The 16,245-nt window shown below is 40.7% G+C and overlaps 1 protein-coding gene across 1 annotated transcript in view; it reads left to right on the forward strand.

The window, feature by feature from the left end:
• LOC124777374 (brefeldin A-inhibited guanine nucleotide-exchange protein 3) overlaps nt 1-16,245 on the forward strand; it is a 301,163-nt gene that overhangs the window by 20,332 nt on the left and 264,586 nt on the right. Inside the window, exons 3-4 of the mRNA XM_047252762.1 lie at nt 1,897-2,031; nt 2,330-2,495. Coding sequence (XP_047108718.1) covers nt 1,897-2,031; nt 2,330-2,495 — 301 coding nt within the window. The remainder of the gene's footprint in view (nt 1-1,896; nt 2,032-2,329; nt 2,496-16,245) is intronic.

Here is a 16,245-nt window from a genome sequence, read left to right on the forward strand (position 1 = left end):
TTGTAAGCCAAACTGCAGTATTAAATTGCAGTTGGGCAGTGCTTGAAGTGATCATTACTGTTTCAAGATGCTATCATTTCATCATAAAATTTCATGACTGTCTCATAATTTTTGCTAAAGGTCTATTTTTTTTGTTCATTTTCCTGTTAATATGCTGTATTGCTATCATTACTGGTCTGTAGACTACACTGCAAGTGCTAGAATGGTTGCAGGTTGATGCTGTTATACACTGTTTATCATCTAATATTCTTATGAGGCTTTAAACTGTTCAGAATTTGTACCCAGCACATAAAAAGCAGAGATAATACATCCAGTTTGCCTAGGTCAGTGGCTAAGATATAGTTAAGCAAGAGAAAGTATAAGAGATCTCTGCAAAGAAAGGAGAAATGATGTGACACCAAGATATCTTGTGCTGTCTTCCTGCTTATAATAACTTTGTGGGTAGGCAGTTATGTCATGTAATTGTGGGAGAGCAAATAACAAGTAAAAGTAATGGGCAATAGAATGAAGTAAAAGTAAAAATATGTATATGAATGCCTCCTCCAAGTTGTTGCTGTGTGACGTAGATATTCTGATTCAGCTTTCAATAGGGCTGTGAAAATACACCACATTTTAAATTATGACATCCAGTTCTGGTGCAAGTCCGAAATAATCATATTTTTGTTGAATTAAATCTGTCTTCCTTTCATGCTTCTCAGTGCTGTTATCACTATGATGATTGCTGTAGCACTTTCTCCTTTCATCTGTACTGTTACACTTTGCTGTGCAAGTATGATGTACGAAGACAAGCAATTTCATTTACATCCCTCCTTCCTCCACATTTTATTTTCATACAAGTTCTTGGGTCATTTCATTTTTACATGCATATGATCATTAGATCATTTCTATCTTCTGAATGCCACCAAGGAATTAATGAAATCATTATTTAACTTACCTTTCAAAAATTAACACATTTTCAAAAAACAAATAAAGTAACTTGTTTATGGCAACTGTATTTGCTGGAATATGATGGTGACATTCTCAAAATCTATAGTGACTAACAAGGAAAAAAATAACTAAATTAATTGATCAGACCTAAAGGACTGCACAGTGCTGACCAGCCAGCATATTGTCTTCTACCATATAGTGTCTTTCGGATGCAGTGTGCAGAGGCCTCATACTGCTCTCCCCACTGATGTCAGTTTTCCAGACCTTTGGGCTGCTGCTTCTCATTCAGGTAGCTCCCCAGTTGACACCAAAAGGATGTATGAATCCTATTCCAGCTCTCCCATTAAGGAAAATTTTCTGGTAGTGCTGGGAACTGAACCTTGATCCTCCACACCCCAGTCAGATGTGCTGACCACTCACCTACAGAGATGTACAAATTGGAAGCAATATTTTTTTATTAATTTTGTCTATTATTTTGTATTTAATAGCGGTTGTGTCTTGGTTAGTAGCAAAGAAGATAAGTTGCTCTGAGCACATTCTTATATCAGTATTAGCACCTTTTACTGGAAATTATGCTACAGTATTGATTGACCTTTTCCAATTGCTATTGGGTCACTGCAAACATTGTGGTGAACCGTCACAGCAGCTGTGAATAATTTCTTTAAAAGCTGGTCATACAGGGACAGTGGAAATTATGGTCAGAAAACTTGAGCACTTGCATTGAGCTGCAAAAGTATGAAAAATTTGAGTTGGAGCACTCTATTTCATGTTATTGGTGTACACAAAGGAAATGTAATATTATTCAATATTAAAATGTATTCTACAGCAGTGAAATACTCACTGAAGATGTAATTTTGCTAACAGTTGTTATGGCGTGAAGATTTCCTTTAAAGTTAAACTATGCTTGGATTTAGCTGAAATACCCTCTTTCTTGTTTGTTTGTTAATTGTATATTTTGGCTGATTTCAGAAACTGTTGAGAGATGATAGATTCCATTCTAATTTTGAGCCAGAGGATGATTCATTGTGGCTTCCATCACAATTGCTGCATGCAATGAGTTCCATCCTCTCACAGTCTGATGACACACAGGTTGATATGCTTAAGGTAAGCCACCAAAATTGTCACATTGTCAAATTTACGGTGGAACGTTGCAACTGTGTTGTTGCTTAATAAGGTATAATTACTATTTTTCGAAGAAATGTGAGTTCTGAGGAAGGTTATTCAAGTGTTTACAGTATTCAGTGTCGTATTCACAAAATATTGAGTTTTAGAAATATGTAGATCCTACTCTAAAATATCTCTTTATTTATAGCAAACCTGAGCCTCATAGGCAGATGTTCAAACAATAACACTACGGATGCATGAGAAGAAAGCTTCCTATGAACTGTGTATTGTGTTTTAGGTGCTGCTGAATGTTGCCTGCAGCAGCTACTCTCCAATGAATGGTCGTATTATAATCCAGATTCTTACATTGTGCAGTGAAGCCCATGAGACAGGCAATCAAGCTATTCGCACAGCTGCACAGGCCGCCGCTAGTCAGACACTGCGTTCTTTTTGCAATTTTCTGGGTGTGTAACACATTTACTGTTTTCTTAAGCAATATAGGAAATATGAGGGAGGATCGGAAAGTAAAGCACAGTATCTTTTTTTCTCTCCTGGTATTGCAGCCAGGATCTTGAAATTTCACGATATTATAATTTGAAGTTTGTGCTATAGAGGGTATTTTGTTTCCATGTGCAGCTCTAACAAGAAAAGTCTGAACCATGAAACAAACATGACGTTCATGTTACTGTCATCAACTTGTGAAGAACAATGAAATGTAGTTCAATATTTGTGGGCCAAAGGGCATAAACCGAGTGAAATTCACAGGTGCATGTGGTATGGGGACAACTGTATGGACTGTAGCAATGTCTTCCAGTGGTGTGCATTCTTCCAAGAGGGCTGTGTGAACTTTAGTGATTTGCCACACTCCAGTTGGTTGGTAATAGCTGCGACCCCACAGAATGTAGGAGCTACTGAGGCAGCAATTGTGAACGACTGGCGTGTGAACTGTATTGCAGCAGATCAGCATTTCCTATGGTGCGGTGTACACTGTTGTTCATGATATGTGGAAATTTCTTAAAGTTAGTGCTTGCTGGATGCCTAAGAACCTGACAGACAATCACAAGCACCAGCGAATGATGACAACCTTGGATCACTTAATGTCTTATGCTGCAGAAGGGCATGACTTACAAAAAAGAATCATCACTGGTAATGAGCAGTGGGCATACCACTTCATGCCTGAAACCAAGAAGTCCTGTATGGAGTGAAAACATGCTGGTTCACCAATACAAAATAATAATAATAATAATAATAATTCAAAGTGTAAATTTTCTTTACTTCATGTCTGTGGTCACAAATTTTTGTCATCAGATTACCGGGTTCAGTCTGTAATGACCATCTTCTGATGTGTTTTATAAAAACATATCCTAATATACTGGAGCCATAGTATCATCGTCAAATGCTAAACACAAAATCAATGCCAGCGTCATCAAACATACATAAATTATAATATATACAGGAGTCATCTTGTCAGCAGTACTACTGTTCAAAACAGTCTGCAAGGAAAGTACTTGTGACAGTGTTCTGAAATATGAATGGGCTGTTATTGGTGGACTTTGCTGAACATGGGACAATGTGAAGCCGCAGCCTACATTAAAACTTTGGTTAAGTTACATCGTGCCCTGCTTGACAAATGCCACAGTGATAATGGTAATGCTGTCAAACTTTTGATGACAATACTTGCCTCCATGTTGCTGCTCCTGTTCATGAGATAATCGCCAAATTTTGGCATCCTCCATACAGTTTGCACCATGCACCATTGAAAATGCACCATTGGACTTTAAAAGAAAGATTCGGAGTAGGTATCAAAATCCATGGAGAAGAAATAAAAACGTTGAGGTTCGCCGATGACATTGTAATTCTGTCAGAGACAGCAAAGGACTTGGAAGAGCAGCTGAACGGAATGGACAATGTCTTAAAAGGAGGGTATAAGATGAACATCAACAAAAGCAAAACGAGGGTAATGGAATGTAGTCGAATTAAGTCGGTTGATGCTGAGAGAACTAAATTAGGAAATGAGACACTTAAAGTAGTAAAGGAGTTTTGCTATTTGGGGAGCAAAATAACTGATAATGGTCGAAGTAGACAGGATATAAAATGTAGACTGGCAATGGCAAGGAAAGCATTTCTGAAGAAGAGAAATTTGTTAACATCGAGTATAGATTAAAGTGTCAGGAAGTCGTTTTTGAAAGTATTTGTATGGAGTGTAGCCATGTATGGAAGTGAAACATGGACGATAAATAGTTTGGACAAGAAGAGTATAGAAGCATTTGAAATGTGGTGCTACAGAAGAATGCTGAAGATTAGATGGGTAGATCACATAACTAATGAGGAAGTACTGAATAGGATTGGGGAGAAGAGAAGTTTGTGGCACAACTTGACTAGAAGAAGGGATCGGTTGGTAGGACATGTTCTGAGGCATCAAGGGATCACCAATTTAGTATTGGAGGGCAGCGTGGAAGGTAAAAATCGTAGAGGGAGACCAAGAGATGAATACACCAAACAGATACAGAAGGATGTAGGTTGCAGTAGGTACTGGGAGATAAAGAAGCTTGCACAGGATAGAGTAGCATGGAGAGCTGCATCAAACCAGTCTCAGGACTGAAGACCACAACAACAGCAATGTTTCATCCCTGCCTGGCCAACACTGTATGACACATGTGGAAGTGAAATTAGCAGTCTGCAGATGGCTATACTCTAACCACACTTGTATGAAGAGGGCATATTGAAACTGGTGCCATGATGCATGACTATGTAGAAACGTGGGTAGAAGGTATAAGTTCAGTTGTAATTATTTTTTGTTTTTTTGTTACCTATTAAACTTTTTGTTAAAAAATTTATTGTGCATTACTTTCCGATTTTCCCTCGTAACATTACCTTCCTAAAACTTTTCCTCTCAGGAAAGGAAGTTAATCAAAAATATTCATTCACTGTCTTTTGTCAGTACCCATGAAGGTACTCAGACAAACCATTGTATTGGAAATCATGCTAAAAAGAAAAAGTAAAAACTGTGATTTTGAGTGCAATCCAGATTGTATTATAAAACACACAGGATATTTACTGTAGAAACTTTCATGTCTACAATTAATCTCTCTTTTTCTATGGGTATTTCTTCAATTTTCTAAAGCTTGCTAAAGTCACTACCCCCCCCCCCCCCCCCCCCATTTCCCACATTACATTAGAAGGATACAGCAGATAATGTAAACAATTAAAAGCTTATGAGGGGTAGCCATAAAAGTTTAATCACCTCAGAAAATAAATATCAAGCTGCAACCAAAAACTTGATGGTGGTTTTAATTCTTATCTACGTATTTACCATTTAATGCATCATCAGTTCATTCATTCACACACGTTCCAAGAGTCCATCATGAAGGAGATATTTCAGAGATGTAGAATGAGTCAGTAGGCACAAGTAACCAGTGCTGACTACTTCTGTAAAGTATATGAACAATAAATTGTGGCTAGCACTTAACTACTCAAACTGATAATTACTGTAATTAGTTCCAGATTACTTTACGTTTGTATGTTATGAAAAAATACAACTACTTAAATGAAAGCCACTGCTCCTACTATCTACTCAGTTGCTTTGTTATCTGATACTTCAAACTTTAAACAGACCACTATTAGCTGTCTGTATACTGGCAAAATCAGATTCTATTAAAAATATTAGAGTTAGGCAGAATTTACAGTCCCGAGTCCAGTATATAGATATACTGTAGAAGGAGTGGGTAGTGAGGAGTCATTTTATAAATATTTTGGATTTTCAGTTTCTTGCCTAGTTTCCATTGAGAGCCTGTTATAGACTTTTGCATCAGAGTGTAAAATTCCATTCTGATTCCTAGAGAGGGAGGCACAGTCTATAGGGAAATTATTTCTGCTTCTAATATTGTTTTTGTGAATTGCTGAATTCATCATTGTAGTATCTGCTCAGTTGTAAACAATGGACCCCCAACAGTACTGTTGGCACATTTGTGCAACTGAACCCTGTAAGAGGAAATAAAAATCGCCATGCAATTCAGTCGACAAGAAGCAGAAAATCTGAAACTGAGTAGAGACAAGCACGGTGATAAACACAACATGTGACTGGCTTGGCTGGCTGGTGGGTGAGCACTTGACTGGCTGGTGGGTGAGCACAAGGAAAAAATGCACTGGTGGAAGTGCAAGTGAGGTCCCGGTGGTTGAGCTTGGTGTTAAACTGCCCAGCCCAGCTTACTGTTCCCAGCAGGTACAGATTCTGTCAGCAGGTCTGGCGCCCATACCACGTGCGCGTGTCACATGAACAACCCCCCCCCCCCCCCCCCCAATCCCCCCATGGCAGTGATCCACTGATCCACATTGTCCTGCCACAATGAACATACCAGCTTTTCTGCCTCCATCACAAATCACAATGTCTGCTTGTGAGGATACTAAAAGCATAAATTTACTCCTGAAGTTAACCACAATCATCATTAGGAAGTATTGTGTGTTGCCACGTAAGTTTGAGTCTACACTCCTGAAGAGGGTTAAGTTCACACATGGAGCATCATCCAATGTATGCCTAATGATCCCTACTTCTGATGCATGTAAGTCAGATTTATTTGTTTGGAGTTACATATATGAGTTTTTGCAAGAGTAAGAGTTGAGTTTGTTGGCTGTGAGCTTGTTGTAAACCCTGTTCAATTATTCTCTTGGCTGTATCTGATGTTTATGTGTTTGGGTCTTTTATCAATGTGATTGTGTCATCAGCAAATATTACAGTTTTTGAAGAGTCCTCCAATGTGCTCGTTTAAAAATTTTTGTAGGTCACGAATAGGAGTTCCCTCACAAATTTAATTTTATTCTTGTCGTATCATTTGTTAATGTAACCCTTGTGTTTTCTGTTGTGAAGATATGGCTCCGTCCATCCAAGGTGAAGACCTTTAATTCCATACCATTTTAATTTCTCTTAGAGAATTCTATGTCCTACACAGTTGAAGGCCTTGGCAAGAGCCACAGAAAATGCTAACAGGGTAATTTTTGTAGTTTAGTTCTTCTAGAACTGAGTTTTTGAGATCATATATTGCATTCTCAGTAGAAAAGCCTGTGCAGAAGCCAAACTGAGCTGCTGTTAAAATGTTATTCTCATAATGATGGCTCAATATTCTCAAAATGATGGTTCAGTTATCTGTTGCAAGCTACTCAAAACTTTTTGAGAACATGGGAAGGGGTGATATCGGTCAGTAATTAGGTCAGTTTCTTACATCCAGTTTTGAATACTGGTATTACTGCAGCATATTTCAGTCTTTCAGGAAATACTCCTTGACACATCCACTGATTATGAAGGTAACTCAAGGGTGGCATTACCAAGTCTGCACAAGCTTGTAGTATGTTGGCTTCTTTTTAGTGACCTAATAATTTTGGTGAGCTCTCTGACACACGGGTTTGGAAGACTGTCTGATGGTGGAGTACTTATTATCTGTCTAAGTAAGTTTATTGGATCTACTTTTGATGAACAGTTTCTTGTCCCCATGCTTTCAGCTGCTGTTATGAAGAATTCAGGCAGTTTAATAGGCAATGATTTTAATTTCATATCACCTGTCTCGCTATTGCTACCATCTGGAAGTTCAATATCATTTGCGTTACCAAGTTTATTTGTTCCATGCCTAATAATGCCAAAATTGTCCTTGCCTTGTTCCTGGCATTTTAAATTTTTCGTGCATAGTATGTGTTTTCATCTTTTTGAAGACCTGTTGAAGTATTTTACAGTACTGCTTATGGTGTATTTTTAAGTCTTGATTTTATGGTGTATTTTTAAGTCTTGATTACAGCCAATCCTTTGTATTAAATGTATCTCTCACATCCTTGCACAAGGTATTTTGATTCTAGATTTTATCCACCTTCTTTGTCAGCATCTGCTGTGAATGTACCTGACTCCTTGTAAAAGGAAACTGGATATGTTATGTTGTAATAATATATGTAAGAAAGAATTAAATTTCTCATCTGCTATACGTCCTTGGTAAACATTTTCCTATTTCCCAGCCTGTAAAATCTCTCTGAAAAATGTAACTGAGCCAGCAAGTCTGTGAAATCTTAGCTTTCCTTTCTTGGTTAAAACTGATTGAAGGGTATTTGTTTTTGCTGCCATTGCTTAGGTAGGTAATTTTATCGGGCTCACGTCTAACTGTGAGGGTCAAGCCAAATCAATTCTAGGTAACCTTGGTCATAACTATTGGAGATGAAATCTGTATTGAAATCTCCACATATAGTCACTTCCCATTTATTTCTAGTACGTTTTCTTTTACTACCCTGTCTAATAGCTTAATGAATTTTCCCAACAGTAAATGGCTTGGCAGAGACTTTGTAGAAATCTGCCATTTGGCTGTTCAGGAAATACTCGACCTTGAAAAGCATCTCATCATCGTTCTGGAAATGCCCAACATGCAAGGAGGGAACTAGTGTATCAACTTCAGACCGCAGGGCACTTACAGCTGCTTCTGTGCTCTCCTCCTCCTCCTCCTCCTCCTCCTCCCCCCCACCCCTCCCCCCTCTCCTCCCAATTACTACATGAAGCTTGATTAAATAGACAATAATAATAGTAACCTCAGAAATCCAGTTGTTTCTACTATTTATTTATTTTGAGAGGACAAATTGCAAGAAAAGAGAAAGCAATCATTGATCAGCCCACAAAAGCAGAATGTTGTATAGGTTATTGCAACACTTTGTCTTGCTAGCCTCCTGTATCCTTGTGAGGAGATTCTGGCAGTATGCTCTTGTAACTTGCCCCTTACGAGCATAATCTATTTGCACCAGTCCATTGCAGCCACAATTAACAGTCAGCACCACCTTGCCCAATGATGGTCAGGTTGTCATGGTTTTTTTTCTTTTTAAATGGTGTTGAATCCAAATGTTTCCAACATTTGCTTTGCTCGTTTATCTTGAGGTCATAGTGATAATCCCAACACTTAAATATGATGATTAGGTAGCTAAAGAATTCATCTGGATTGGACTGACACAGCTGCAACATCTTTGCTCCTGCTTCATTTTGGCAGGATTTTTAAATTGGTGCGTGCAATCCCAGAACACAGCCTTTGTCGTGTCCAAAGCGTCATGCAAGATGTAGAAAACTGATATATGACTTATTTTTCACTTTTTTTTACTATCACCTTGATCATAATACACTAGTCGTTGTTGCACCACTTCTCTTGTGATTCCCTGTTTTTCACAGAGAGACGGGTCTTCCACTTCATTCTTTGTCATTCAGAATTATTTGACAACATTGGAAGTGTCGCCACTGTGCAGTTGCATATTGGATTGTTGCTGTATGTTTCCACCAACTCAGCACGGATTGTTACAGTGTCATTCCACTTCAAATGCAGAAAACAAATTACATAGGATGAAAAATTCCACCTTATGCAAGACACCTTTTTTCTCTGCTTTGTTTCACCCGTACAGGTTTCATCATTTTTTTTGTTATCTTCAGTGGGTTTAATTTTTATTTTTAACTGTAAAATTGTTGTTACATATTAACATTTGTGTTGTTTACAGCATTATTCCTTTTATAGCTGAATTGGCAGAAAATGGATGTATGCATTAGTTTACGTACCTTACATGATGCTATTGGACATTTATTTTGGTAGCTATTCTGTTACACAACATACAACGTCTCATTTGCAAACAGCAAAAATGTAATTTTTATTTTTCTGTTTATTTAACAAATGGAAATGAGTCTATATCACGTTTTTTTGTGTGTAACTTACAGTTTTGATATTGTGGTGCTTTCTTCTATGATGTTGGTGAAGGGAATAGGCTTACTTCGTGATCTGTGGTCTCGTGGCACTGTACTTTTTCTGATTTCTCAAAACATAGGCAGTACATGTTGTAGTGGCTGTGTGGTATTCATTTGTTTCATAGCGTGTTTTGCTGGGTGAGGCACACGAGTTTGATGTGCATTTGGTGTGTGTGTGGGGGGGGAGGGGGGGGGGGTTGAGGACTGGGGCAGAGAGAGAGAGAGAGAGCGGGGGGGGGGGGGGGGGGGGAATGATATTTTGGTGTGGTTATTATTTAAATAGTACTTCTATTGTGGCGAAGAGGGTTTTGTTGCACAGTGATGTGTATTCATTGAGTATTTTGTTTCCTTGGGCTATTGGTTTTTGGATATGATAGTTTTCTTCTATAGTTAATTTTTGGTATAAGCTGCTACTTTCAATGTTTGTTGGGTGGTGATTGTGTGCTATCAGGTGGTCTGCAAATGTTGAGTGTGAGCTATTGCTTTTCAGTGCTCTGAGGTGTTCTGTATACCTGGTTCAGAAATTCCTGCATGTTTGTCCTACTTACACAAAGTGACAGCAGTTGCAAGTAAGTTGGTATATACCAGACTGGCTGTATTTGTACTGTTGGTGGTATTTCTTCCAAGTCTGCTTTGTATTGTGGTGTTGGTTCTGTATGCTATATTGAGTCCTTGTTTCTTTAGTATATTACCCACCCTGTGTGTGACTCCGTTGTTGTAAGTCATTATGTGCCATTTGTTGCTTACTGTGTGCTGATTTGTTGTGTGTTGTGTTGTATTTGCCTGTGTGTGTGTTTGATGGTTATGTGTTGTTTGTTTTTGTATTTTGTGGTTTATTTTGTCTACTCTCTTTGCACCATATCTATTCTGCTGTGCAATTTGTTTTATTGTGTTCAGTTCTTGTGTGTAATCATGTTTGTTCATGGGTATTTTGTTCAGTCTGTGTAGTAAATATCTCAATTTGGCTTCTTTGTGAGTTATTGGGTGATTGGATTGGTTACGAATTGTGGGTTTTCTGTAGATTGTGAATTCATGTTTGTTGTTTCTCTTGTGTCTGGTGAGATCTAAGAAATTAAGTTTTTCGTCTGATTGTGTTTCAATGGTGAATTGTATTTGTGGGTGGATCGAATTTATGTTGTCATGAAGTTCTTTTATGCAAGGCTGTGGTTCATCTATTAAGCAAATTATGTCATCTACATATCTGTACCAATTATTATTTAGTATTGTTTTGGTGTTACCATTCTGTCAAAGATTTGTTTTTCTATCTGATTGTGGAAAATGTCAGCTAAGCAGCCACTGGTTGGGGATCCCATGGGTAGTTCATCTTGTTGAGAGTAAAATCTGTTGTTAAATGTGAAGAAGTTTTGCTCTGTGATGAGCCTGAGTATGGCTGATATTACTTGTATGTTTGTTGTGGGTATGTTTCTTTGTAGTTGGAGGTTTTCTTTCTATGATGTTGATGGTTGTTCTGTTGGAATGTGTGTGTACATGGAAATTATGTCAAATGAAATCAGTGTTGCTGTGTTTGGGATGTTTTCGTTTCTTATTTTTTCTATTAAGTCACTTGAGTTCTTTAGACTTCTGTTTTCAGTGTGTTTGTATATTGTTTGTGTATGTGTGTGTGTGTGTGTGTGTGTGTGTGTGTGTGTGTGTGTTTTTGGCTAAGTGATATGTTGGTGCTTTGGTGAAGTTTATCAATGGATGTACAGATATTCCAGGTTTGTGAACTTTAGGCAATGATATTAGGGTGGGGGCCTTGGGATTTTTCGGTATCATTCTTTTAATCTGTGTTTCTGTGAAAATCGTTCCTATGTTTTTCAAGGTTTTCTGTAACTTACTTTGGTATCGGTTTGTTGGGTCACTTCTTAATTCTCTGATGTTGTTGCTTTGGATGAATTCTGATGTTTTGTGAATGTATTCCTATTTGTTTATGACTACTAGTGAATTAACCTTGTTGGATTTTGTGAAGATAGCATATTATGGTTTTTTTCTTCAGCAGTCCTAGTGTTTTCTTGTATGGTGGTTTCATTCCCTTTGATTATGTTTCTTATTTCCTCAGCAACTAGTTCTCTTGTTAGATTTGCATTGAATTCAGGTGGGTTTAGTTTTTCTTGTTGATTTATGATGTGTTCAGTTTCTGTTATGATATTTTCTACTGTCTTGTGTGACACTATTGTGTTTATGTTATGTTTGGACCCTTTTCAAGTAGGCTGCTGTCTTGGTTAGATAATTTTTTTGTTGTATTGGTGGTGGGATTGGTAGGTGTTGGTGTGGTTTATCATTTTGGTGAGTTTCTTTTGTTGGATTGTCTGTTTTCTACCTATTATAGTATCTGTGTATGTTCTAACCTGTGGTGTAAGGATTTAAATTTGTACCGGGGTTGCAGGAAAAAAAATTATGTGGCCTTATTTTTTGAGATGATAATTATAATTTTGTGAGTACTCTTCATACCGTGATTTCCTGAAGTAACCTGTTTTATACGCTGCTAGATTTATAAAAAAGAATTCACTACTGTCAGATTACGAACTAGGATTTAGTCACTTATGATTTGTCAGTACGTATTATCATGATTTCCTAAAATCCATATAAAACAAAGAAACAAACACTGGGATGTCTATGGACCTATCTAAAGTATATGATGCTTCCTATAATGATAACTTTACCAGATGGTTTGGAAAGGAAAGGAATTCTGTTGGGACTTGGCAAGACAGCCAAGCCACTATGAGAGGAAGCCGAAGGCACGCGTTTAAGCTCATGCAGGATGGCGTGAGGTCTAGAACAGGACAAGGTCTTTATAGTAGCAAAAATAGTACGTAGCTTCTGGAATACTTAACTTTAATCCATAATTGGTGAACATCGGTCTGACGGTACATGCATCACAAGATAAATAGCAAATGATAATGGCGCCTTTCTAGGTCGTAGCAAATGACGTAGCTGAAGGCTATGCTAACTATCGTCTCGGCAAATGAGAGCGTAATTTGTCAGTGAACCATCGCTAGCAAAGTCGGCTGTACAACTGGGGCGAGTGCTAGGAAGTCTCTCTAGACCTGCCGTGTGGCGGCGCTCGGTCTGCAATCACTGACAGTGGCGACACGCGAGTCCGACGTATACTAACGGACCGCGGCCGATTTAAAGGCTCCACCTAGCAAGTATGGTGTCTGGTGGTGACACCACATTCCTCCCCCGCAAATCGGCGTACGGTTGTGTTATAAGGCTTCTGCCCGCCGTGGGGAGGACCCTATGTTGACGTATGCGACGAGGTGGGGAGATAACAACAGGCGAGGCTGTGCCACCCGCACCCTGCCATTCGGTCCGAGGGGAGCTAGGAAACGCCTGAAAACCTAGTCCAGGGTGCTCGCCAACATGCGGTGTATGCGCCTGTAAAGAGACAGGAGGGGGCCGAAGAGTCGACCTCCATCGGGTCGGGGCACCCGACGGGCGAAGACGCCATGTGGTCCGGAGCGGGCAAGAAGTCCATGGCGGAGGACAACGGGTCACGGGAAGCGATCGGCGGCGCGTGACCCAGGGAGGCGTCCGGTGGTTGCAGCGACGCGTCCAATTCGGGCGTCGCCGGCGGGAGAACAGGCGGCGGCGGCGGCGCCATGGGGCAAAATGGAAGGCAGCATCGGTAACACCTGGGGATGAGGCGAGCCAGTAGATGGGTCCCCAGGGCGCTGACTAGACGGCACCGTCGCTGAAAGCAGACGGGGAATGGCAGAACCCATGTGACGACAGAGGCGCAGCTGATCGAGATGCCGACGCACCTCACCAGAGGCCCCCAAAACCAGATACACAGCGCGGCCGAGGCAGCGAAGAATGCGCCCTGCGAGCCAACGCCGTGAACCTCGATAGTTGCTATAGTATACAACGTTGCCTGGGGCAAAAGCAGGTGTCTGCTGCTGCACAGGAACCTGATGCGGCGGATGTAGCAAAGACATCAAGGTTTGATGAGGACGACCGTGGAGCAACTCAGCCAGCGAGCGACCATCTCGGGGCTGAGAGCGATACGAGGACAAAAAGAGCAATAACGCGTCCTCCCGAGAATGCGACTCTTTTTAACTTCAACATCTGTGACTTGAAAGTCCTGACCAATCGTTCAGTGGCACCGTTTGACTGTGGCGAAAATGGCGCGGACGTCAGATGTTGAATACCATTGGCCTTGCAGAATGACTGAAATTCTGCGGACATGAATTGTGGGCCATTGTCAGAAACAATAGTCTGTGGCAGACCTTCAATGCAAAAGATAGCAGATAACGCTTGGATGGTGGCAGAAGACGTCGTGGAAGACATCCGAACAACAAAAGGAAAATTACTGAATGAATCGACCAGAACCAACCATCGAGCATTCCAGAATGGACCAGCAAAATCGATGTGTAAGCGTTGCCAAGGGGAAGTGGCTTTTGGCCATGCAAAGAATTTCTGCGGTGGTGCGGATTGTTGTTCGGCACACGCCTTGCAAGAAGAGCACATATTCGTAATCGCAGCATCGATTCCGAACCAAGTACAGTGCTGACGAGCAAGTTGTTTCGTTCTCACTATACCCCAATGTCCGTGGTGGAGAAGCCGTAAGACAGAGGACAGTAACGAACGTGGGACCACGACCCTGGACTGATCATTATCAGAACGCAACAGCAAAACACCACCTCGTACAAAAAGTCTCTCCTTGTGAGCAAAAAATCAGCAAACCAACGGATCCTCGATCCGTGACTTTGACAAGGGCCATTGCGTAGCAACAAAACGCAGAACGGTAGCAAGGACAGGGTCAGCAGCTGTGGCTGTAGCTACACGACGAAAATCAGTGGGAAACGATTCGACCACGTCATCGGTTTCCGAATCAATGAACATGCAAGCAAGTTCGGAGGAATCGAACGCTCTATCCTCAGCAACAGGCAAACGGGACAACGCATCGGCGTTTCCGTGCTTAACAGTGGACCGATACAAGATATCGTAGCGGTACTGCGAGAGGAAAATAGACCAGCGAATGAATTTCTGCGCTGTACGTGGAGGTACAGGCTTGTTCGGATGGAAAAGCGATGTCAAAGGTTTGTGGTCCGTGATGATGGTAAAGTGACAACCATACAAGAAATCATGAAACTTTGTAACACCAAATACGAGAGCCAAAGCTTCTTTCTCGATCTGTGAATAATTTCTTTGTGCAGACGAGAGCAATTTGGACGCAAAGGCAATAGGGCGATCGTGCGATCCATCTTTGTGCGCAAGCACAGCACCGATCCCGAAATCCGATGCATCCACCATCAACAAAAGGGGTTTCTGGGGATCGAATGGCGTAAGGCAAGTATTGGAAAGCAATGCCGATTTCAACTGGCGAAAGGCGCGTTCGCATTCCGTCGTCCAGATGAACGGAACACCTTTACGGCGTAAGCGATGAAGCGGAGCTGAAATAGAAGAGGCGTGGCACACATATTTATGGTAGTAATTGATTTTTCCCAGCACACTCTGTAGCTGCTTCAAATTCTGCGGCGTAGGCAAGTCTTGTATGGCACGGAGGTGTTCTGGACTGGGATGTATGCCTTGGACATTGAGAACATGGCCCAGATAGGGTAAGTCATGAGCAAAAAAACACACATTTGTCCTTCCGCAAGCGAAGACCATTTTGTCGCAAGACCTGAAATAGTGTTCTGAGATTGGCTAAATGTTCTTCTTCTGTCTTTCCGGAGATCACAATATCGTCCAGATAGTTTGCTGCAGTAGGGACCGAGGCACAAACAGTTTGTAGATATTGCTGAAACAATGCAGGGGCGGATGCACACCCGAATGGCAGTCGTTTGAATTGATACAAACTAAGATGCGTGTTAACCACCAAAACGCGCTGGGATTCTTTGTCCACCGGTATTTGCAAGTACGCATCTGCTAGGTCCAACTTCGAAAAATATTTACCCGGGCACAGTTTGTCAAAAAGATCTTCCGGGCGGGGTAAAGGAAAAGTTGCAATCACTAGTTGTCGATTCACTGTGGCCTTGAAGTCCACACAAAGTCTCAATTTTCCAGAAGGTTTTGGCAAAATTACTAAGGGTGATGCCCAGAGAGAAGCCTGCACACGTTCAATTACACCTTGTGGTTCCAAATCGTATAATGTTCTTGCGACCTCATCACGCAATGCGTGGGGAACATTGCGCGCTCTGAAAAATTTTGGTTGCGCGTTTACTTTCAGTTCCAAATGTGCTTCATAGTTCTTAGTGCAACCAAGGCCCGGTGCAAAAATGTCTGCAAATTCTGCACATAGACGAGAAACACTGTCTGAAGGCACAGTCTGGTTCACTGATAGGACCTGATTGACTATAGACAAGTTAAACAACTGAAATAAATCCAAACCAAACAAGTTCACTGCAGAAGAAGAACGAAGGATGTACAATGACACAAGTTTTGTTTGTCCTTTGTATGTTGCAAGAAGGCTGCACTGTCCTAACACAGGGATTGCTTGTCCTGAATAACTACTGAGCTTAACATTTGCG

This window comes from Schistocerca piceifrons, chromosome 2, assembly GCF_021461385.2.
Source record: "Schistocerca piceifrons isolate TAMUIC-IGC-003096 chromosome 2, iqSchPice1.1, whole genome shotgun sequence".
In the NCBI taxonomy this organism is placed as follows: Eukaryota; Metazoa; Arthropoda; class Insecta; order Orthoptera; family Acrididae; genus Schistocerca; species Schistocerca piceifrons.